Raw genomic sequence first — 24,909 nt, 5'->3', positions numbered from 1 at the left:
TCATAAGAATTAATATATAATTTAAAGATAGCCTTGCAATACATCTTTTGTAAAGTTTCATAGGGTTACGCTTATAAACTTCAAAAATTGGATAATTGAACCAACCCGCAAAATCAAGAGCACAATTTTTTCCCATGACTTTGACGAAAACACAACAATTCAAGTCCAATTCCTCCTTACTAAGATTGAAGTAATTATTATAGAGCTGCACTTGACATTTTGCACTCTTCATTAGATTCAAGCATGGTCTTAAATAGTAAGCTCTATCTTCGTCTAGCCACCCATCCCATATCGGTGAATTGTAGTCATCATCTGCTCTTGTAACTCGAACAAAGCCTTGCAAATTTACTACTAACAAGAGGACCACCATTGCTCCGAGTGTGCTAGTTTCTTTTGCCATCTTTTGCCATGGTTGAATTGAAAACTATTTACCTTACAAAAGTCAAGTATAATAGCTATTTATAGAAACATTTCAATCAAGAAAACGTAAGCTTATCTATTTATAGTAGCTATTTATAGAAACATTTCAATCAAGAAAACGTAAGCTTATCTATTTACATGCATATTTATTAAAGGAGTTATTCATTTTGGGAGTTGGATAAAGAAGATTTAATTCTACCATATGAGAGGTTGTACATTTGCACTTTTTGTAATGCTAATAGGTAGGGGTATTAAAAAAAAAATTAAATTATTCAAATAAATGAAAATTTTATAGGTTGGTTGGTTCATGTATTTTTCTAAAATTAGATTGGTAAAACCAAAATAACTCAAATTTATTGTTAGTTGTACATGAATTGAACGAATAATTTTAATGAAAATTCATGAATAAAATATATCCTCATGAGAGAAGTTTGAGCTTAGATCGTGACTATTTAATCGTTTGTGAGAACTTCTTGAGGACATTCCTTCATGAGAGATTGAGCCAATATTATAAAAGAAAGGTAGCCAACATGGATTAAATTTACTAAGTTTTAAACGGTAACTTTAGGATTTTATGGCAATTTCTTTCGTTAAATTTTTAATGTATGGTCAATGATTTTAGATGATTCTTGCTCCATTAGATTCGTCTCGATTAGTTTTATAGGTTTGGTTAAGGAATCATAAACAATAATAGATGAGAACACACTCTTGATTTTGACGACAAAAACCGAAAGGGAGAAGTTTTCATTGCGTATTTGAGAATTTCACTCTTCAACAAATATAAGTGATGATATAAGGCCTTCTACTTTGTATGTATATTGTTGGATTGTAATCAAATCGCACATTTGCTAGGAAAAAAGAAGATCATGGGTAAATAAGTGATGGACATTTATCTCCGTTAATATGAGATATTTCAAATTTCCATTAGTATGAGATATTTTTGGGTGAAACTAAAAGTAAAGCCAATTTTATGATTCTTGATATGGATGGTTTTAGTGCCCCTAAAAAGTGATATCAAAGGCGTGTCCCTGACTTAGCCATGTGTTTGTGACTCCATGACATAGTTATAGTGATTCATGGTTGAGCTAATTAGACAGGGGTGTGTTCAATAAAGGGAGTTGACTTAGTTAAAAGTGATTACCCTAGAGAAGCATAAATGAATGTGAAACTGTACAAAGAAAAATATATCGGTAAAAATCGACAGAAAACTCGAGAATTCCGGCGAGGCACCGAAGTTCTCTTATTTTCAACCAACCCATGACCCCTACAAAGACCACGCTTCCTCAACCCTCCAACCAACTGAACGCCTTATGCTATTTGAGAGTAAATAGAGCATAGAGAGAAGGAAATTCGACGAAAACTTTTTTCGGAGCACGACACCAGCGAGACAGAGAGATTCGATCCAGCGCCATAATGGACAACGCACATTGCTTAAGTGCGACCGACGACCCGGAACACACCACGGTAAGCCTAACGACGTCTTTCTATAATGATTTTCAACGTAGTCACATCACAGGCGAGGAGTTTATTTTCGAATAATTGGTGACGTGGTGTTTCTCTATTTTAGGTTACATGAATGCCCCCATTGCTTCAGGTGTGAAGGAGAAGTGGATAGAGACTTATGGTTGTAGGATCTTAAGCGAATGGAAGAAAACGAAGATTGAAGGCCTCAGGAAGAGAGAAAAGGCCAATGTGGATCTTACCGTAGAAATTCTGACTTGTTATTGTTAGGAATCATGGATCTCCACAATGGTATAATATTGTCAACTTTGAGCATAAACTCTCATGGCTTTTCTTTGGGTTTCCCCAAAATGTCTCGTTCCAATGAAGATGTATTTCCTTACTTATAAACCCATGATAATTCCCTAAATTTTCCAATGTGAGACTCCCTCCCAACAATCCTCAACAATCCTCCCGTCGAACAAATTACACTATAGAGCCTCCCCAATCCTCAACAATCCTCCCGTCGAACAAATTACACTATAGAGCCTCCCCTGAGGCCTATGGAGCCTTCGAACAACCTCCCCTTAATCTAGGCTCGACTCCTTCTCTAGAGCCCTCGAACAAAGTATACCCTTTGTTCGACACTTTAGTCACTTTTGACAACACTTTTGAGGCTTACAATTCTTTCTTCGATATTAGAGGACTCTATTGACATGACTAAGTTTAGAGCATGGCTCTGATACCATGTTAGAAATCACGGATTTCTCCAACGGTATGATATTGTCTTCTTTGAGCATAAGCTCTCATGGCGTTTGTTTTGGTTTCTCCAAAAGGCCTCATACCAATGGAGATGTATTTCCTTACTTATAAATCCATGATCATTCCCTAAATTAGCCAATGACTCCCTCTCAACAATCCTCTCCTTGAACAAAGTATACTATACACTAAAAGATACACATAGCAGCATGACGTAGACTACACACAAGGCTTTGCCCCTGTAGCTTGTATGAACACTATACGATTGATACTTGCTCTAGCGGCTCAAAAGAGGTAGATTGTGTTTCAATTGGATGTTAAATCAACATTTCTTCATGGAGAGTTGGATGAAGAGGTTTATGTGGCACAAACCTCTTGGTTTTGTGATCAAGGGGGAAGAGAACAAAGTATATTGCTTGAAAAAGGCTTTATACGGTTTGAAGCAAGCTCCACGTGCGTGGTACAACCGTATTGAAATTTATTTTCTAAATTGGCCTTGAAAAGTGTCCTTATGAACATACTCTCTTTTTCAAAAAGTCATTACAAGGTACTTTATTGCTTGTATGTCTTTATATATATGTCCTCATATTTACTGGAAACCATGAGGCTTTGTTAAGTTCTTTTTAGGAATCCATGATGAAGGTATTTGATATGACTAATCTTGGACAAATGCGATATTTTCTTGGCTTAGAAGTGTCACAACGAGCTTATGGTATTTTCATTTGTCAAAAGAAGTATTCCCAAGAGGTATTGGAAAGATTTAATATGGCCAGCTGCAATGCTGTATATAATCCTATTGTACCTGGATTTAAATTTGTTACGGATTCTACTAGCTTGCCTGCCAACAACACCTTGTACATGAAAATGGTAGGAAGCTTAATGTACTTAACATCAACCAGACCTGACATCATGTTTTCTGTTAATTTTCTCTTTAGGTACTTGGCTAATCCTACCTAAATCTATTTTCAAGCCATTAACAGGATGTTTTGTTACAATACAGGGACACCCACATATGATAACAATACAGGGACACTCACATATGATATTTTCTACAAGCAATATGGTAATACTGAGCGTACTATCTACACTGACAATGATTATGAAGGAGATTTGGGGGATAGAAAAAATACATCAGAATGATTGTGAAGGAGATTTGGGGGATAGAAAAAGTACATCAGATTGTTCATTTTTGCTAAGTTCAGGAGCTGTTTCATGGTCCTCAAAGAAGCAACCCATAGTGGAGCTGTTTTATGGTCCTCAAAGAAGCAACCCATAGTCACACTCTCCACTACTGAAGTTGAATTTATTGCTGCTGCAACTTGTGCTTTGCTAAGTTCAGGAGCTGTTTCATGGTCCTCAAAGAAGCAACTCATAGTGGAGCTGTTTCATGGTCCTCAAAGAAGCAACCCATAATCACACTCTCCACTACTGAAGTTGAATTTATTGATGCTGCAAATTGTGCTTGCCAGGCCATATAGTTGAGAAGGATGCTCGAAAAACTTGATTATATCCCAGTTGGAGCTACAGTGGTGTACTATGATAAGAGGTGCACTATTAAGCTACCAGAAATCCAGTTTGGCGCGGTCGAAGCAAATACATTGATGTTCGTTTCCACTTCCTCCGTGATTTAAGTAAAGATGGAACTGTGATGTTACAACATTGTCACACTAAAAAGCAAGTGGTTGATATCATGACAATCTTTGACTCTAGTTATGTTTGAGAAACTACGCATGTTGCTTGGTGTCGTCAAGATCTTGAAGTTTAATCTAAAGGCTGCATCATCCGTCAAAGGGAGAGAATGTTGCAAAAGTTTTAGTTGCCATTTTTTGATTTTAGTAATCTTAAATATCAAGTCATTGCTATGGTCTTCTGCAGCATTTTTTGTTTTGGCATGATATTCTGCTTTCTGTTAGAACTTATTTATCGTTTTTGTTAAGCATTGTACTAGCTATAAATATAGTCATTTTTCACATAATAAAGAACTGAATTTTCTTCCTTCTACAAACTTATCTTCTAATACTGCATTACATTTATCATGTGGTATCAGAGCCTTATCTCTTTATTCTACAGCTAAAGATGACTACTGAAGACAGCTTTCTTCAACCAGGAATACCAAAATTTGTTGGTCACTACGATCATTGAAGCATGTTAATGGAGAACTTTCTTCGCTATAAAGAATATTGGCAAGAAGTTGAGTCTGGAATTTCCGCTGTAGCAAATGACGTTGATTACTCGAATGAAGTGAAGAAGGAGGTATCAGATTAGAAATTGAAAGACTTAAAGAGCTTAGAACTACCTTTTCCAGGCCATCGATCGCTCAATTCTGGAGACTATTTTGGATAAAGAGACTTTTTAAGAAATTTGGGATTCAATGAAGAAAAAATTCCAAGGAAATACAAAGGTGAAACGAGCACAACTAGAGGCTCTCCGCAAGGACTTTGAGACCTTTGATATGAAGGAAGGTGAGGTCGTTTCTGATTTCTTTTCTCGTACTCTCACAATTGCTAATAACATGCATTTTCATGCTAAAAAGAATCCAACCATTTGAGTGATGTTAGCATTATTGAGAAAATCTTGCGCTCCATGATTTCAAAGTTTGATTACGTGGCTTGCTCTGTTGAAGAATCCAACCATTTGGACATCATGACCATTGATGAATTGCAGAGTAGTCTACTAGTTCATGAAGAACGTATGTAATGGCATATTGTGGAAGAGCAGGTGTTGAAGCTCGCTCTTGACAATAATACAGGGAGAACAAATCGTGGAGGTGGCACATTTCGAGGTAGAGGACGAGGACATGGGACACCAGGTTTTAACAAAAGTCTTGTTGAGTGTTTTTATTGTCATGACCTTGGTCATTTTTAGTATGAATGTCGCAAGAACAATGAAGGAAAGAAATCACAAGCTCATTTTGCTGAAACTTCTGAACCGCTGCTTCTCTCGATGAGACAGACTGTAATGTAAAGGACAGGACAGAAGATTCAAACACCTATTTCCGAATAGTAAAGGAAGGAGACATGGCATATGTTGAAGAGATGGTTGAACAAAAGTTGGACTCAACAAGTTGTTTGTCTAAAATTGAAGCTCTAGAAGTTGTATTAACAAAAGAATTGTTTTTTATGGCACATGTTGAAAAAGCAACCCAAGAAACCACATGATTCCTAGATTCAGGTTGCAACAACCACATGTGTGGATATAAAGAATTCTTTTTTAGAACTAGATGAAGGCTTTCACAAGTTTGTAAAGCTAGGTGACAACTCCAACATTGGTGTGAGAAGAAAAGGATGCATTGAGCTCCAAGTTAATAACGTCTTCCAGGTTATCACAGAAGTATTTTATGTCGTTGAATTGAAAAATAACCTCTTGAACATTGGTCATTTGAAGGAGAAAGGCTTGACTATCATATTTCGTGATAACTAAGGTGTATCACCCTAAGAGAGGTCTTCTCATTGAGACAAGCATGTCTATAGATAGGATATTTAACTTTCTTGCCAAGATTCAATCTGAGGAGGATCAATGTTTTCACACTCTTGCACACAATTTGGAGAATCTCTGGCATAACCGGTATGGTCACCTAAGCTTTGAAGGCCTCAAAGCTCTAAAACAAAAGCAGATGGTTTATGGCTTGCCAGAACTTGTATGTTCTAATTAGAAGATTGTCTGATGGGAAAGCAAAATAGAAGACCATTCCCACCAAGTATGTCGAGAAAATCAAAGCCAAACTTCTTCTTCAGATGTATGTGGTCCAATTTCACTTATGTCAAACAGCCACAAAAGGTATATTGCTTTACCCTATTTTTGGGGATATTTTCCTATCCTCTCGGTTTTTTGTAACCTTTATTGATGATTTTTGCAGAAAATTATGGGTATTTTTCTTAATAGAAAAATCAGAAGCCTTCAGAATGTTCCAACTCGTCAGGATCATGAACTTAGAATGATCCAAATCGTTTTGATAAGAGTGATCCTGACGAGTTCTGAAGCCTTAAGGGAGGAAATGTTGCAAAAGTTTTAGTGTTTTATGTAGGAGATTTGGAGGATAGAAAAATTATGGGTTGTTTTACGTCACAGGAGCTGTTTCATGATCTCGACGACTTCGAGCAGGTGATGTGTGTGAACGTCAAAGGTGTCACATTAGGCATAAAGCACACGACGACGCCTATGAAGATACCCAGAGCTACCGGCTGCATAATCTCGACTACTAGCGTGGCAGGCGTTTCAGGAGGAATGGGTCCACACGCCTACACAACATCCAAACATGCCATTGTCGGCCTCACTAAGAACACTGCCTGCGAACTTGGCCGCTATGGTATACGTGTCAACTGCATTTCGCCATTCGGAGTTGCCACGACGATGCTCGTGAACGCGTGGAGGGATGACGAAAACGAGTGCATGAACTTCGGGATTCCGTCGCCAGCTGAGGTGGACCAAATGGAGGAGTTCGTTACGGGTTTGACCAATCTTAAGGACCCCACAATGAGGTCTTTTGGGGAAGCCCAAAGCAAAGCCACGATGCTCAAAGTGGACAATATCATACCATTGGTGTGGAGATATGTGATTCCCAAAGGTTACAACATATTTGAAAATTCATTAAATTTTTTACCAATATAAGCATCTAAAGTGGTTAAATGTTGTTATTTAAGATTTTAATTTTATCTATAGTGAGTAAGATTGAGATCATATTCTATTTAAATACAATTAAAAACAAGAGATTAAATTGAAAAGTTAAAAAGATAGAAACCTTTTAAGGTTATCAAGTTTATTATTAATAGATCATAAGAATTAATCTATAATTTCAAGATTACAGTGGCATAGGTGGAATGGACGAAGAAAGCCTTGCAATACATCTTTGGTAGAGTTTCATAGGGTTAGGCTTATAAACTTCAAAAATTGGATAATTGAACCAACCTGTAAAGTTAAGAGTACACTTCTTTCCCATGGCTTTGACGAAAACGCAACAGTTCAAGTCCAATTCCTCCTTACTAAGATTGAAGTAATTATTATAGAGTTGCACTTGACATTTCGCACTCTTCATTAGATTCAAGCACGGTCTTAAATAATAAGCTCTATCTTCATCTAGCCACCTATCCCATATCGGTGAATTGTAGTCATCATCTGCCCTTGTAACACGAACAAAGCCTTGCAAATTTACTACTAACAAGAGGACCACCATTGCTCCAAGTGTGCTAGTTTCTTTTGCCATGGTTGAATTGAAAACTATTTACCTTACAAAGTCAAGTATAGTAGCTATTTATAGAAATATTTTAATCAAGAAAACACATGTAACATAAATAATTTACATGCATATTTATTAAAGGAGTTATTCATTTTGGGTGGTGGATAAAGAAGATTTAATTCTACCATAGGAGAGAGGTTAAAATATAAATGTCATTAAGTTTGTAACCTCCTCTTACATTTGCACTTTTTGTAATGCTTTAATATATATGTAGGCGTATTAAAAAAATTAAATAATTCAAATAAATGAAAATTTTATAGGCCAATGTGTTCATGTGTTTTTCTAAAATTAAATTGGTAAAATTAAAATAATTCAAATTTATTGTTAGTGGTAAATGAATTGAAGGAATAATTCTAACTAAAATTCATGAATAAAATATATCCTCAAGGGAGAAATTTGGGCTTAAATCATTAAATAGTGAATATTTACGAGGACTGTGTGAGAATTTGTGAGACAATATTAGATTTTATGGAAATTTCTTTGGTTACATTTTTCGTATATAGTCAATGATCTTAGATGATTCATTTGTCTGGATGAATTTTATAGCTTTTGTTAAGGAATCATAAACAATCGTAGATGATAACACACTCTTGATTTTGGTGGCAAAAACGGAAAAGGAGAAGTTTTCATTCGTCTTTGAGAATTCCTCTATCTAACAAATATAAGAGATGATATAAGGCCTTCTACTTCATATGAATATTGTTGGAGTGTAATCAAACCGCACATTTGCTAGGACGGAAGAAGGTCATGGGTAAGTAAGTGATGGACATTATCTCCATTAATATGATATATTTTAGGTGAAACTAAAAGTATAGACACTTTTATGATTATGGATATAGATAGTTTTATTGCTCCTAACAAGTGATATCAAAGGCGTGTCCTAACCTAGCCATGTACATGTGCCTTGATGGCATAGTTACAGTGACTCATAGTTGAGCTAATTAGTTAGGGGTGTGTTCTAGTAAAGGGAATTAACTTGGTTAAAAGTTATTACTTGAGAGCAAACATAGATGAATGTGTAACCGTATAAAAAAAAATATGTATACACAGTCGCCAGAAAATTTGAGATTTCCGGCAAGGCACCGGAGAACTCGCTTTTTCAACCAACCCACGACCCGTACAAAGATCACACTCCCTCAACCCAACAACCAACCGGACGCCTCCTGCGTTTGAGAGTAACAGAGCAGAAGGAAATCCCACGAAATCCTTTCTTGGAGCACGACGCTGGCGAGATAGAGAGATTCGATCCAACGCCGTAATGGACAATGCACGCTCATAAGTGGCGACCGATGACTCGGAACACACCACGGTAAGCCTAACGACGTCTTTCTATCATGATTTTCAACATAATCTCATCACCAACGAGGAGGAGTTTATTTTTTAATAAATGGTGACGTCATGCTTCTCGATTTTAGGTTACACGAATGCCCCCATTTCTTCAGGTGTGAGAGAGAAGTGGAAGGAGACTTAAGGTTGCGGGATCTTGAGCGGAGGGACGACAAGAAAACGAAGACGGAAGGCCTCAGGAAGAGAGAGAAAATAGAAGAAGCAAACTGCGAGTGTCAGGTGAGGAAGAAGAAATCCATCGAGCTTTGATTTGGTTCGAATATTTGCCAGCATCAACCCACACTCCACACGCCCGCGGCCCAACCATTCATATACCCCAGTGATGCTAGCGGCCTAGTAGTCCATTAAGTCCAGACGGAAACCACTACCTCACAACCCATCGGCAGACCCGTGCACCCATGAGAGTGACCTAATCCGACTCACAACCTGTGCACGTTCCAGCCGCTACACGTGCGTAACATGTGTCCTCCCATTGGCTTCAGTAGCTTAGCTCGGCTTCAGCTCGACGTGGTTGATAACTGGCTATTCAGCTCGGGTTTTGAAGTCCTAGGTTTTGGACTCTCCCGAAGCTAAATTTGAAGGGTAAACATTGAATGTTTGATTGGAAGGAGAACTTTGGCTAAGGCCAACCATGTAAGTGACCCTACTATTGGCTCGGTCGAAAGACTTGTCTTATGTATAATGACACATGTCTAATGACCCTTGAACGTGTCATGTATGTTGATAGGATGTACTATGATGACGTAATATGTTATAATTATGTGATTTTCTATGATGTTATGATATGTTATGATGATGTATTATGTTATGATGATGTAATGTATTATGATGCTATGATATCTTATGATGATGATGCATACTGATATGATAACATGAGATGTATGATGATGATATGACATAGTATGATGATATCTCATGTTATGATGATGTGCATGTATGGGATGTCATGTTGCATTATTACAATGAAGAGTTTTCTGATACACAACCCCTAACCGATGTTATGAATGATGTATGTATGAAAACTTATGCATGTATGTTACATAGGGTAATATGTGAAGGATGTGTGGGGTTGTGTCACATGAATTATTGTTGTTGTGATTCTATGTTTATGATATTATAGAATATGATTGATGCTAGAAAATAGTAGACTAAAGAATAATGATATGTTGGTTTTAGAACCATGCCACCTAGAGGACATGGAAGAGAATGTTGTGGAAGGGGACGACTCCCTATGAGAGGAAAAGGTAGAGGTAGAGGTAGAGAGAGTCTAGCTCGTGAAGGCTCCGTAACTCGAAAAGACGTGGCTATGCCGCCTCCAGCAGCATATGGAAGGGAATTCATGAGGTTAAAACGGTTCGCGCCGACACTGGTGAACATAGAATTGAAAATGGACGAGAGGTTTATTTTGGGCTTGGATCCAGAAATTCGCCATAGAATGGAAGCTATAGACCCTACCATTTATGAGACCGACTTAAGAACAACTAAAGCTATGGAGAAACCTAGAGATGAGGTATGTCGAGAGTCAATTGTTACTATTGAGAGGAAACAACTGTATAAATCGAGGGACTCACGTCGACAACCACTAGCATGTAGGCCTCGATATGTGGATATACACCCCCTTGATATGCAGATAGATGCCCTAGAGACCAAGAAGGGGCAAGAGGAAGAGGAAGATCAGAGTGCAATGTATGTGGAAAATCGCGTGGGGGTAGGTGTATGGTTGGAACTAGAGCATATTTTGGTGTGGCCAAGAGGGCCACATTGCTATGAATTGCACGACCAGGAAAACTGATTGCACGACCAGGAAAACTGAAAACCCAGTTCATCCACCGAGAGCACCGATTGGAGCTGAGAGACCTATGCAGACTCCCTCTCAGGTAAGAGCGTATGCGTCCACTAATAGGGACACTCGGAAGTCCGGTGACAGGTACACTATCAGTCCTAGGATAATATGCTTTAACTTTATTTGATTTTGGCTCTACACATTCCTTTATATCTCTCCCATTTATTAGTCAAGCAGGGTTCGAACTACAATCCTTATTGCAAGTATTAATTTTTAGTACCCCAATAAGAGTAGACCTAGTTGCAAAGGATAGAGTAAATATGGGCAAGTAATAGTAGCGGGACAAACCTTGAACGTAGACCTGATAGTTGTTAGCATGATGGATTTCAACATAATACTACTAGGGATGGATTGGTTAGCTGAGAACCATACCAGTATAGATTGTTACAAGAGGGAGGTGATATTCTCACCTCCGTCCGTATCTAGTTTTAATTTCAAGGGTGCATATATTGAAATTGCTTCTAAACTAGTCTCGATGATGAAGGCAAAGAGACTGGTACAACAAGGAGGTTGGGTCATATTAGCAAGTGTCATAGATGTAAAAAAGAAATAGAAGACCTTTTATTCAATACCCATAGTTAACCAATTTTTGAATTTCTTCCCGGAAGATTTACTAGGAATACCCTCTTTCCGAGCCGTAGATTTTGGTATGAACTTGAGCCAGGAATTGCACCTATTTCTAAAGCCTCTTACAGTATGGCGCAAGCATAATTAAAGGAACTCAATGTTTAATTACAAGATATAGTGGACAAATGTTTCATCTTACCTAGCATATTCCTTTGTAGTGCACCGATGCTATTTGTTAAGAAGAAGGATGACTCGATGCATCTGTGCATCGATTATAGAAAGTTAAACAAGAGAACGATAAAGAATAAGTATCCACTCCATATGTTGAAGATTTGGTCGACCAACTGAGACAAGCAACAATATCTTCCAAAATAGATCTTTGGTCAAGGTATCCACTCCATATGTTGAACGATAAACAAGTTTGTAGTGATGTTGTTTGATCTCACTAATGCTACAACGATATTCATGGAGTTAATGAACCAAGTATTCAAAGAATGTCTGGACACGTTTGTCATCGTGTTTATGGATGACAACCTAGTGTACTCAAAGATGGTTCAAGAACACTAACAAAAGCTTCGAGTAGTCCTAACAATTTTGAGAGCGAACAAATTGTACGTCAAATTCTCCAAGTGTGAATTTTGGTTACAAAAAGTATCTTTTTTTGGACACGTGGTATCAAAAGAGGGAATCTCAGTAGACCCCACCAAGATTGATGCAGTCACTAAGTGGGATAGCCCGACCACAGTTACGGAGGTGCACAGTTTTCTGGAGTTAGCAGGATACTATCAGAGGTTTATACAATACTTCACTTTTATAGCATCACCGCTTACACAGTTGACAAAAAAGGGTATTCCTTTTCTATGGAAGCATGCGAATCAAGTTTCCAAGATCTAAAACAGAGGTTAGTGTGAGCCGTAGATAGCTTAGACACATATGTAATATATAACAAAAATAAATAAATAAATAATAATTAAAAATAATTAAAAATAATTAATTTTTTTAAACAACCATTCCCCACTCCTCTCGATTTCCTCTCATTCCTTCCCCAATCATCCCTCGTTGGTTTGTCACATTTGAGAAAAAATGAAAATGACCTTGACCGATAGACACACATTTACATTTACATTAGAGATGTTGTTGTTAAGGTATATATTAAATTATTCATTTTCTTTTATTCTAATTTCATTTTTAGGAAATCACACCCAATTATATCTTAGATCTTTCTAGATTGTTGGAATTATGTCAATAATTTTATATGAATTCGAGTAAGCAGTCATGATACAAGTTTATTATTAATAGATCGTAAGAATTCATCTATAATTGCAAGGTTACAGTGACATGGGTGGGATGGACGAAGAAAGCCTTGCAACACATCTTTTGTAGAGATTCATAGGGTTAGGCTTATAAACTTCAAAAATTGGATAATCGAACCAACCCGCAAAATCAAGAGCACAATTCTTTCCCATGACTTTGACGAAAACGCAACAATTGAAATCCAATTCCTCCTTACTAAGATTGAAGTAATTATTATAGAGTTGCACTTGACATTTCGCACTCTTCATTAGATTCAAGCACGGCCTTAAATAGTAAGCTCTATCTTCATCGAGCCACCTGTCCCATATCGGTGAATTGTAGTCATCATCTGCACTTGTAACTCGAACAAAGCCCTGCAAATTGACGGCTAACAAAAGGACCACCATTGCTCCAAGTGTGCTAGTTTCTTTTGCCATGATTGAATTGAAAATTATTTACCTTACCAAAGTCAAATACATTGGCTATTTATAGAACATTTCAATCAAGAAAGAACATTAGCGTAACATAAATAACTTACATGCATATTTATTAAAGGAGTTATTCATTTTGGGAGTTGGGTAAACAAGATTTAATTGTACCGTAGGAGAGAGATTAAAATATAAATCACATTTTGTAACCTTACGTTTGCACTTTTTGCAATGTTTTAATAAGCAGGGTGTTAAAAAATTAAATGATTTAAAAATAATTTTGAATTAATTGAAATGAAATTGTTTTTTAATAGGTTGAAAATGAGGAAATATGGGAAAGAATGTGCATATGTTTCAAAGGTAGGGAGGCCACTCAAAATTGGAAAGGTCGAAGTCAAGCTCTTCGTTAGAAATAGGAAGATAAGATGAGGAGAGCGGAGGTGGATTTCTATTGTGAATTGGTCCTTTTTTTTTTGCATCAAAATCCCGCTAATTCCCTAGCAGGGAATCAACTGCTCTTCCTTATATACACTACTTTTCCACTTACTTTGTCGTTTCTCAATCCTCCTCTTCCCCATAAAAAGCCCGTTGATGAATGTGTCCACTCTTAGCTTCTTTTGGAGAGCTTCCAGTTTCCTACTTATGTCGTGACTTTCTTTTCTTTTTAGATTTGTCTTTGTTTTTGCAAATCTAAACACACTTTTAAATGTTTTTAATAAACTATAGGTCGACATTAGCATGAATTTTGTTCTAGAATTACCAAAGTCTAGAAGACACCCTGATAACATTTTTTTGTGGGAGTTGATTGGTTTAGTAAGATACCACATTTCATTTCATGTAACTAAATAGCATAGTTAATATATTTTTTAGTGAAATAGTTAGATTGCATGGTATTTCCCAAACTATTGTTACCCACAAACGTGTAAAAATTTTAAGCCATTCTTATACAATTTTGTAGAAAAAATTGGGAACTATGTTTTTTATTTCTATAACTTGTCAACCCCGAACGGATGGACGAGGGCGTTAATAAAATATTAGGAGCCTTGCTTAAGTCACTAGCTTCTAAAAATCTTAAGTCTTGGGAAGAACTCTACTTTCTCTTGAATTTGCACACAACAAAGGGACTCATAACATCACTTAATATTCACCTTTTGAGGTTACGTATGGATTTAATCCTTTAACTCCGATAGATTTATCATCTTTTTCACCTAATATGTTTACTTGTGATGCAACTTCTTCTATAGTTATATAATAAATAAATAAAATAAAAATCACTCATAAATAAAAAGAAAGGATTGAAAATAAAAATCAAAAGATAGTCACTCACACGAACTCAAGAAGAAAGAAATTGGTGACCAGGTTTGGGTTGATCTAGGAAAAGAAAGGTTTCCGAAGGTTTCCAAATCAAAGGAAGTTTAAACTTCAACCAAGGAGAGATGATCCATTTCAAGTATTTCACCATATCAATTACAATGCATATAAGTTAAATCTCATAGGTGAGTACAATGAACGTTTTACTTTTAATATTTTTAATGTGGCTAATTTGACTCTTTTTAATGTATGAAATGATAGACTTTGATTTGAGGACAAATCCGTTTAAAGAAAAAGGATGAAATGAATCCAACCATTGATCCATTGTATGACCTCGAATGAGCAATTACAAGAAGCAAAACAATGAAATTCAAGATGCTTTTGCCTATTACATCTTCAAAAGCTAGTTAATGTACAAAAAGAAACGAAATTTTTTAGTCCAAATTCTTTATGATGCTAGTAATAACAAGCGATAAGTAGAGCATGAAGTTACAATAAATAACCCTTTGGAATCCACTTTAAAGACTTTTAGGTTGAACTACCATTATGGAATTTTCATGTTATAAGCTTTATTTTATTCAATTTTCATTTAATAATTTTTTATACAATGTTTTTAATAGTTGAACTAACCATTTGGACTTTTTGATGTGCCTTATTTATTTATTTCCATTTTCATTTAATAGCTATTAACACAATTGAATTACAATTTTAGCCAATTTAAAAGCTTTTATTCAACTTGAATAATCATTTTTTAATACGAGTTCCTGTGTTTGAAGAATGTTTTTGATGTTATCTTTTCTTTTCAAATTTAGGTTTGAATTTAACCATATTCATTAGGTTAGTCTGGATCAAGCTAATTTCTGAACGAGTCATCTTTAAATCTAAGATTAATCATCGTAAATTTAAAGGTCGATCTAAGACTTATACATTCTCTCAACTCTTACTTAAATCATTTGTTAAATTAATCTTATTTGTGAAAGTTTGCAAAGATCTTTGGACCTCTAATTTTGTAAATGTTGACGCGTTTGACAATTCTTAGGGCGAACAAATCTAAATTGATTTGACTTACTTTAGACTTACATGTACTATGGTTGTAATTTCAGTTAGTCTATCTAATGACCTTTTCATTGTTGAAAGAATTGACATGAGACCGATAGCACAATTATGGAGGTTAAGTTTCACAATCGCACTTTTGATGCAGCGGACTTGCGATTGTGTTGCACTCGCTTTCTAGCAATAAGCGAGTTAAGTCAATTCGTTCTTACATCGCCTACGGCCAAGCGACGTATGCTCAAGCTTCTGGCCCAAATTTAAGAAGAAAATTTTAGAAAAAGGGGACAGAGAGAGATTTCAAAAGAGAGGTTTTGAGAGCAAAATTTGAGAAATTAAAATTGGTGTTATATACGCAAGCAAAAAGATAACAACAATGACTCACGGTATATAACTATTGGTAGGGAGAAGTTGACAATTAGTCATATCCCTTGGAGTACATACTCCCTTAGGAATACAAAAGTAACATGTAAAAACATAAATGATTTGACTTGGCATAAGCATGCGGCCATGGGCAACACGCTCTAGACGAGCATGACGATGACACTATGCACGTGCCCTTGTTCTCACTGTATTTGTGTTTTAAACAAAAAAGAAAAAAAAAAACGACATAAAACCCATCATAAACAACTGGTAAGAAAACAAACATAGTTTTAAAACACTAAATTCAGATATTATCAAATCAGCGATTCTTATAATTCAGATTAAACTACAAACAGCTCCCATGTTCTTAAACCATTAAACAACAAGTACACTGTTATTTGAGTTCATCACCGATTCAATAAATTACAATCACAAGAACACAAAACACTAACAAGAAACTTTACTTAGTTCTTCATCAAGCGCCTTTTGAAGCCAACCCTCAGCGTCCTCCATCATTCCTGGGCTAAGCCTCACCATCAAAATACAAAATTCCATTTCATTGAGAGCTCCATCCCCATCAAGGTCTCCTTCCCTCACCATCGACTCCGCTTCCTCCTTCTTCATCCCTTCCATTCCCAACAACGCCGAGTTTCGCCGTAAACTCTCCGCTGTTATCACCCCTTTCGATGCATCGGCCAGCAGCCGAAAACCGCTGCAAAGCTCGGCCACAAACACCTCAACGTCCAGCTTCTGCGCCATCACTGGCAACAAGTCTTCGTACTCTTCAACTACTCTACTTGAGGTATGTTGATTTTGATCCATTGCAGAAGATGAGAGAGATGTTGAAATGAAGAGGGAGTTATATATAGAGCTTTGTTGATGGATTTGGTTGAAATGGCAATTGTTGATGTCAAAGTTTCCCTCAAAATCATCCAATCTTACCTGTCTATGATACCCCCAATCTTTAAATACATAAAAAAGAGGATATAGAAAATATTTCCCTATGAGTGGCTAACCATCATTTAGTTTTCTACTCCACTAGTAGGAGAGAGAAAATGTACAAAATAAAATATTTTGAATGAGATAGAAAGCTAGAGTGTTCAAAAAATCCTATCAATTCAATCGATTCAGTTTGAGTCCAATCATGAACTTATTTAGGTTGGGTTCAAATAATCGAAAACTTTATAAATCAGATTGGTTCATGAACATTCTTAAAATTAGATTAGATATAAATTTAAAATATGTGTTTTTTTGCTTAATATACAATTCTATATATACATAATATGCTAAGATCCTAAGTCGAGAAGGAAACAACTCAAAAAGACGAGAAGGAAACAACTCAAGAAGAAAAAAAAAAAAGAGAGTCCAATGATCAAACGGGTATTTATTTTATTATTATTTAATTTCATAAGTATAATTTTTTATTTATCCCTTAATTATTCTTAAAAATAATTTTTTACTATTTGAAAGATAATTTTTTAAAAATATATATTGAAATTGAGTTGTAAATTTCAATTAAATACTTAAAAATAAGTAAATAGATATTTTACTGACTAATTGTTTACTTCTATTAAAGTTAAAAATCCTATGGTTAGATTGGATTAGGTTTATGATTTAATAAGAATTGTTGGGATGAGGAATTTACAACTCGAATAATTTGAATGGGTCCAAAAACGTCACAATTTGAAAATTTGAGAAGTGAAGAGAGGAGTAATTTCCTTCCGTTTTCGCTCTATCACTAAAGCCATTTTTTAACCAAAATGTATTGTGGTAGTTTCATTCAATAATTTTAGATCGTGCTGACTTGATTGATAAGAACATAGAAAGGGACACGTATAAGGGCGAAAATGATTGGAACGAGAAGTAGAAGGTTCGAGGAAGTTGCCTGAGAAAGAGAAAATAGTGTGCATAGACGAAATGAAGAGAGAGATGGGAATGAGATGATTGGTGATGGGAGGGTTTGGAGTTTCTTAAGAAGTTTCTTAGGAGTTTCGTTGTTTGAATTTATGTGGGATTTGGATTCTTCTATATTTTGTATTTTATCAAAGGAGAGACATTATTGGTGTCCATTTCTGATATACTTTTTGAAAGTGACCCCTCATGGTTGAAGGTCCCATTTTTGTTCCTTCTTTTCCTTTGCATCCACATGTATATAACATAGAGAGAGAGAGAGAGACGAAATGAATAAAATAATTCAATGGTTCTTGTGTAAACAAGTTAGGTTGGTTTGTAATACTTTAGCTTTTAAAAACGTTTTTGGAATATATTTTAATTTAGTCCTTGTGTTTAAGTTTAATTTGACTTAGGTTCCTACTGTTTTAAAGGTTTTCAATTTAGTTTTTATAATTGTTTTAACCATTTGAATTTCATCTTTATAGTTTCGTTAATCTTATCAATATCACAATTAAGAACATACATTTCAAGAAGTCGAGTCCAAGAAATCCTCTCGATAGAAGTCTCAAGCTATGTAGAACAACAAAAGAATGCATCATACCAAATGAATGGTTTGAAAGGTCGGTTAGGGGTGGGCAATGTTGCCAAAGATGGCAGGCTACTAGCCAGATCTTTTGCAATCACCCCACAAGAATAGTTACCAACAAGAACACATTCTTCGAATAGATTATTAAAAAATAAATAAATGGTCTTCGAGACTCGATTCATTTTGCAAGCACCCCACAAGAATTGGTCACCATAGTTCAATCTAGTTTATCTAGATTCACCCAAATTTTTCAGCCCGAATTGGCGATTCACCATATTTTGTGTTGGATTTCCTTGTGTTTGAGCCTAGTTGAGTAGTTTTTCTTAGGTTTTGAGTAGGTTCACTAGCTCTTTAAGCTTTTTGAGTGGGATTATAAATATATGAGTTGTACATGATTGTTGTTGGCGATATTGATTATGATTAATCCAAAGTTTCTATTAACTAAAAGAAGTTTAAAATGGTTAGATTTCACTAATCAAAGTAAGTGCATTTAGTGTTAGAACCCTTTAGGGTTTGGTTGGATAAACGGTTAGATGCATGAATAACATGTACTATGATGATTAAAGATACTGAGTTATAGAAATTGATGCTTATGTATGCCTATGTGATGCATGTGTTGTTGTTTGTTAATACGAGACATGTGTCACTATAAGTTAAAGATTGAACAGTCATGTATGATTAATAGGTGGTTGATACGGTTGTTGATCTCAATCATGAGATGTTAAAGTCGTGTTATGTACAAAATTTGTCTTATGTGACACAATATCTACTACTCAAAAGTGTGAGTACATCTGAAAATATTATTATTCAATAAAACAATACAGAGTTAAGAATGACAAATAGAATTGGGATCGAGGTTCAATGTTCATTGATATTCACAACGTTTAAATAGGATATAAGCGACCAATTAATACTTACAAATAAGAAAAATATAAACCAACTCAATCTTGAGAATAAAAAAATAAAATATACTATTAATCAAATCATAAAGGGAAAGATATTAACTGAAATATCTAAGATATATTCCATAACTAATATATTCTCCGAATATTAACGGATTATGAATATCTTGACTAATTCAAACTAGCAAATACTAAATTCTGATAGCCTCTCTAGTGCAAGCTTATTTCTCAATAACTACAAAGCCTTGCGAAAAACTTTAAACTTCATTTTGGCAAGTGCCTTAGTAAATATGTCTGCAACTTGCTCATTAGTATGTGTTTTCTGCAATTCAACGTCCTACCATAACACTTTCTCTCGAACAAAATGATAATGAGTTTCAATATGTTTCGAACGAGCATGAAACATCTGATTTCTAGCAAGTTTTATTGTACTTTCATTATCACAATTAATTTGAATTGGCTGATTAAGAGTAGTCCCCATTTCTTGAATAAGCCTCTTGAGCCACAAACATTTTAAGTAACCATGGTAGCAGCTACATATTCTGCTTCACAACTTGACAAAGCAATGGTGCTTTGCTTTTTACTACACCGTGAAATTGTAGCAGAGCCTGCTATAAAACAAAAATCTGTTGTGGAGCGTCTGTCGTTCACGTCACCAGCGCAACCAGCATCCACAAAACCACTCGATAAAAATGACATTGATTTCTCATACATTAATCCATAATTTAGAGTGACCTTGATGTAACAAAGAATCCTTTTGCTGCAATTAAGCGAGTCTTATGTGGTTGATCCATAAATTGAGACACAACTCCTACTGAAAAAGCAATGTCGGGTCTTGTGATAGTTAAATAGAATAAACTACCAACAAGTTGACGAAAGAATTTAATATCTACTAATGACTTCCCTTCATTTCTGCTAATTTGATATTTGGTTCCATAGGAGTAGTTTTTTCTCTTGAATTCTCTATACGAAACCGCTGCAATAAACTTGATGCATGTCCTTTCTTAGAGAGAAAATAACCATCATTGCATTTCTTAATTTCCAACCCAGAAAACAATCAACTTCACCTCATCTTTTCATTTCAAAACGGACAAATGAGGCATCTCGGAGACTACTGATTTCAACAATATCATCACCAATAATAATATGTCATCAACATAAAGTAAGAGCAAGGTGCATCTAGTTGTTTTCTTAACAAATAAGCTTGGATCAGCACATGAAGACTTAAAACCACAAAACTTAAGATATTGAACAATCTTACCAAACCTAACACAAGGAGCTTGTTTGAGTCCGTATAATGCCTTTTAAGTTTGCACACATAATCAGGATATTCCTTAGAGGTAAATCCTTTCGGCTGCTCCATAAAAATATCACGATCCAACTCTCCATAAAGGAAAACATTTTTCACATCAAGCAGCCATAATTTCCAGTTTTTACTAGCAGTTAAAGAGATGATTGTCCGTAATGTTACCATCCTTGCGATCGGACTAAAAGTCTCATCATAGTCTCAACCATATTGCGGAGAGAACCCACGAGCAACAAGACGAGCTTTGTGTCTATCAATTCTACCATCAGCTGTTTTCTTCACCTTGTAAACCCACTTACAAGTAATTAAATCAGCATCATGAGGCTTTGGTACAAGCTCCCAGGTGTCATTTTTTTCGAGTGCTAAAATTTCTTCCATCCTTGCATTTTCCCATTCTGAAATTCCTTTAGCTTCACTGTACAACTTCGGCTCATTTTCACTTGTATGTCCCATAAAAAAAGAGGACAGAACAGAAAATTGATTGATGTCAATTACAAAATCAGACAAATGACTTGGTAATTTTTTTTCTGTCTTTGAGGATTTTTTCTTGTGGCAACTTCAATATTTGTAGCGGCTTCTGTATTTTCTTCAGCTTGAATGTCTCTTGCAATTGAAAAATCTTTTCTCCCTAACGTAGAATTATCAGGAAAAAGTGCAACAGTAGTTCTACTGTTGCTGCCATCTGCATCGTCTTTGTAACTTGAAATTTCATCAATCACCACATCACTGGACACAACAACCATCTTTGTTTCCAAATCCATACACCTCCAACCCTTTCTATGAGTATCATAGCCTACAAAAATGCATTTCTTGGCCTTTGGGTCAAGTTTAGTTCGAATATGTTTTAGTACATGAACATAACAAATAGACCCAAAAATAAAAAATAACTCACATTGGGTTTACGATGATAAATCAACTCGAATGGTGATGATTCTGTCCCTCAATATGGAGGTAGTCGATTTACAATATGGCAAGCTATTTGAAAAGCTGATGCCATAACTCTCTTGGAAGACTCCTCGCATGCAGCCAAGATAAGCAAACTGATATAAGATGAGCTAACTTGCGCTCAGCCACTCCATTTTGTTGTAGGGTTTTTGGACAAGTCAGTTGATGTTTAATCTCATGCTCCTTGCAGTATTCCATAAAATCATTTGAAAGAAATTCTCCTCCATTATCCGTGCACAAGCACTTGATTTTCAATTCAAATTCTTTTTTACACAGCATGCTTAAACTAAATAAACTTTGAAAAAACTTAACTTTTGTGTTCTAAGAAGTATACCCAACTGAAACAAGAGAAATCATCCACAAACACCATCACGGAATGAAGGCCAGTATAGCTTGCTATTCGCGTTGGTCCCAAAAGATCATAATGAATCAATTCGAATACTGTTGAAGACTCTTTGAGCTTATGAAAGGAAGATGATGAGACTTGCCATATTGGCAGCTTGGACAAATCTCATCATGCTGAATATCTTTAAAGACAGGGACACCATCAAGAAGTTGTTTTGTGGATATTTTCTGCAACAACTAAAAACCCACATGATCCAAACGAGCATGCCAAAGAGTTGAGCTTGCATTATGATAAGCTTTCTTGATATATTCATCACTAGCTGATAAAACATACAAAGATTCTTTTCTTTTTCCACAGAACGTGATATTAGCAGCTACATGTTTCACATTAGAAAGTATTTGAACATCTTTAGGACCAAAAAGAACATACCTTCCTGAATCTGTTATTTGTGATATAGAAGCAAGGTTTTTCTTCAAACCAGGAACATGATAAGCGTCCTTGAGCAGAACACTCACATCATTCAAATCTCATTCTTTCGTCACAAGATGCATTGAATTATCAGCTGTCACAATGACCTTCTTTTGACAATGTGGACGAACATCTGATAGAAGAGTTTCGTTTCCAGTTGCATGGTGAGAACAACCAGAATCGACGATCCATTCTTCATTGTAGTCTATAAAGGCATGAGCATTTGCAGATACATCATCTTGATGTACAGCCGAAGTCACATTTGTTGACTGGTCAAAAACCTCAGTGGTTAAGTAGTGTTCCCAAATTGGATCTGAAGAACTTTTACTTTTATGTACAACATTTACTTCTGATTCCTACATTTTAACTCGGCAATTTGGCTTAATATAGCCTGGTTTTCTGCAATGACTGACACACCACTTTCACACGACAATCTAGTTTAAAATGGCCAGGTTTTTCACACTTGTAACAAGCTTTAAATGGCTTCATTGACGACTCCTCACTTCCCAATTGATTACCATTGCTTGATGAAGGCTTTGAATAAAAATTCTGTCTCCTATGATCTTTAACATACAACACATCTTCTAGCTTTAGGGAAAGCTTGTTGCTACTAGTCATTTGCTTAATCAAAGCTTCCTGATTAGAAAGCAGATTCTCCAATTCAATAAGTGTAGGCTGATTTTCTCACCCTTGTATTGAGGAAACAAAGGGCATAAAGTCTTTTCGTAATCCACGAATAAGATAACGCCGTAATCGAGCATCACTCACTGGCTCCTCAACATCTAGTTTTGAAATTTCAGAACACAGATTTTCCACTTTCAAGAAATATTCTTCAACAGAAAAATTACCTTGAGTTACCACAGCTAGTTCATTCTCTAGAAATTGCAATCGAGCTGTATTTTTCTTAGTGAACAGCTTTTGAAGTGTTTCCCACACTTGCTTTGGTGACTTTAAATCACGAACATAATCAATATGTTGGAATAAACTTAAAATGCTAAATTTTAATTTTAGGTAATTTGTTAGGAGAGGTTAATTTGAGAAGTCAGGTGAAACAAGTTAATTTTAGGTAAGTTGTTAGGAGAGGTTAATTTGAAAAGTAAGGTGAAAGAAAAGGCAAGAGCCTTTTTAGGAATAACGGTAGGGTTATGGGCTCTCTCATACCTGTTATTAGTGTTAGAAAAGTTATAAATACCTAATCTTTTTATTGTAATGTCAGAGCAAAACAGAGAGCAAAAACAGAGCAAGAGAGAAAAGAAATACAGAGCAATAGAAAAGACTTTTTGATAAAATCAGTGTTCTTTGTCGCCTTTTCTCTCCTCTCGTGACATCTCCTTCACAAATACGCGAGTAGTATTTTTTACAAAGCGGTATCGGAGCGTTCTATCGTTAGTGTGAGTAAGAGTTACTTCACAAATCAGTGAGTTTTATTTTAACAAATTGGTATTAGAGCCAATGGCAAATGTGATGGGTCAAATGACGCTACCGCGATTAACAAAGACGAACTACGAGAATTGGAGCATCCAAATGAAAGCTCTTCTCGGTTCTCAAGATGCATGGGAAGTGATCGAAGAAGGTTTCGAAGAACCAAAGGATACTACAGGTTATATAGCAACACAAAACAAGGCGCTAAAAGAATTGCAATCAAAGGATAAGGCGGCATTATACATGCTGTTTCAGGCCGTTGACGAGTCGGTCTTTGAGAAGATTGTTAGGGCAACTACTTCAAAAGAAGAGTGGAACACTTTAGAAAAAGTGCTCAAAGGAACCGACCGAGTCAAGCAAGTGCATCTCCAAACTCTTCGTGGCAAGTTGGAGAGCATGAAGATGAAGGAGTCAGAAAATGTATCTAACTACATTACGCACGTACAGACTATGGTAAACCAACTAAATCGAAACAGAGAAATGTTACCCGAGACGTGGGTTGTGGAGAAGATCTTCAAGTCGTTAACCAACAACTTCAAGAAGGTTGTATGTGCGATAGAAGAGTCAAAGGACCTAGCGACGTTCACGGTCGATGAGCTCGCCGGTTCTCTCGAGCCACACAAGCAACGTAAGAAAAAGGAGGAGGAAACACTCAATCAAGCACTTCAAACCAAGGCATCAATATAAGATGAAAAGGTACTCTACTCTCAAAATTTTCAAGGTAGAGGTCGAGGAAGTCGCGAAAATGGTCAAGGTGGTCAAGGCAGTAGAAATGAAGGACATTGGAAGGAGAAGAGACAGTCGAGCCAAGCAAATTGGTGTGGAAGAGGACACAGTCAAGGATATTATTCCAACATTCACTGCTATAAATATAAAAAGTATGATCACTATGTGAATGATTGTAACTCCGAAAAATATTACAATTGTGGCAGAGTGGGACATTTTGCAAGACATTATCGAGCCGAGAAAAAGGTGAAAGAAACGATC

At 36.0% G+C, this 24,909-nt stretch overlaps 2 protein-coding genes across 2 annotated transcripts; one reads left to right on the top strand and one right to left on the bottom strand.

The window, feature by feature from the left end:
* Positions 1-16,363: 16,363 nt before the first annotated feature.
* Positions 16,364-17,138, bottom strand: LOC111806335 (Calcium-binding EF-hand family protein). The gene has a single exon (XM_023691599.2). The coding sequence runs from the start codon at positions 16,874-16,876 to the stop codon at positions 16,502-16,504; it is 375 nt and encodes a 124-aa protein (XP_023547367.1). The 5' UTR covers positions 16,877-17,138; the 3' UTR covers positions 16,364-16,501.
* A 6,814-nt stretch (positions 17,139-23,952) lies between these two features.
* Positions 23,953-24,609, top strand: LOC147789837 (uncharacterized). The gene has a single exon (XM_087129128.1). It carries the CDS (start codon positions 23,953-23,955, stop codon positions 24,607-24,609), a length of 657 nt encoding a protein of 218 aa, XP_086985254.1.
* Positions 24,610-24,909: the final 300 nt, after the last annotated feature.

The sequence above is a fragment of the Cucurbita pepo genome, chromosome 12, assembly GCF_057944985.1.
Source record: "Cucurbita pepo subsp. pepo isolate OVF chromosome 12, ASM5794498v1, whole genome shotgun sequence".
Lineage (NCBI taxonomy): Eukaryota > Viridiplantae > Streptophyta > Magnoliopsida > Cucurbitales > Cucurbitaceae > Cucurbita > Cucurbita pepo.
This window is presented reverse-complemented; position numbering and strand designations above follow the sequence as displayed.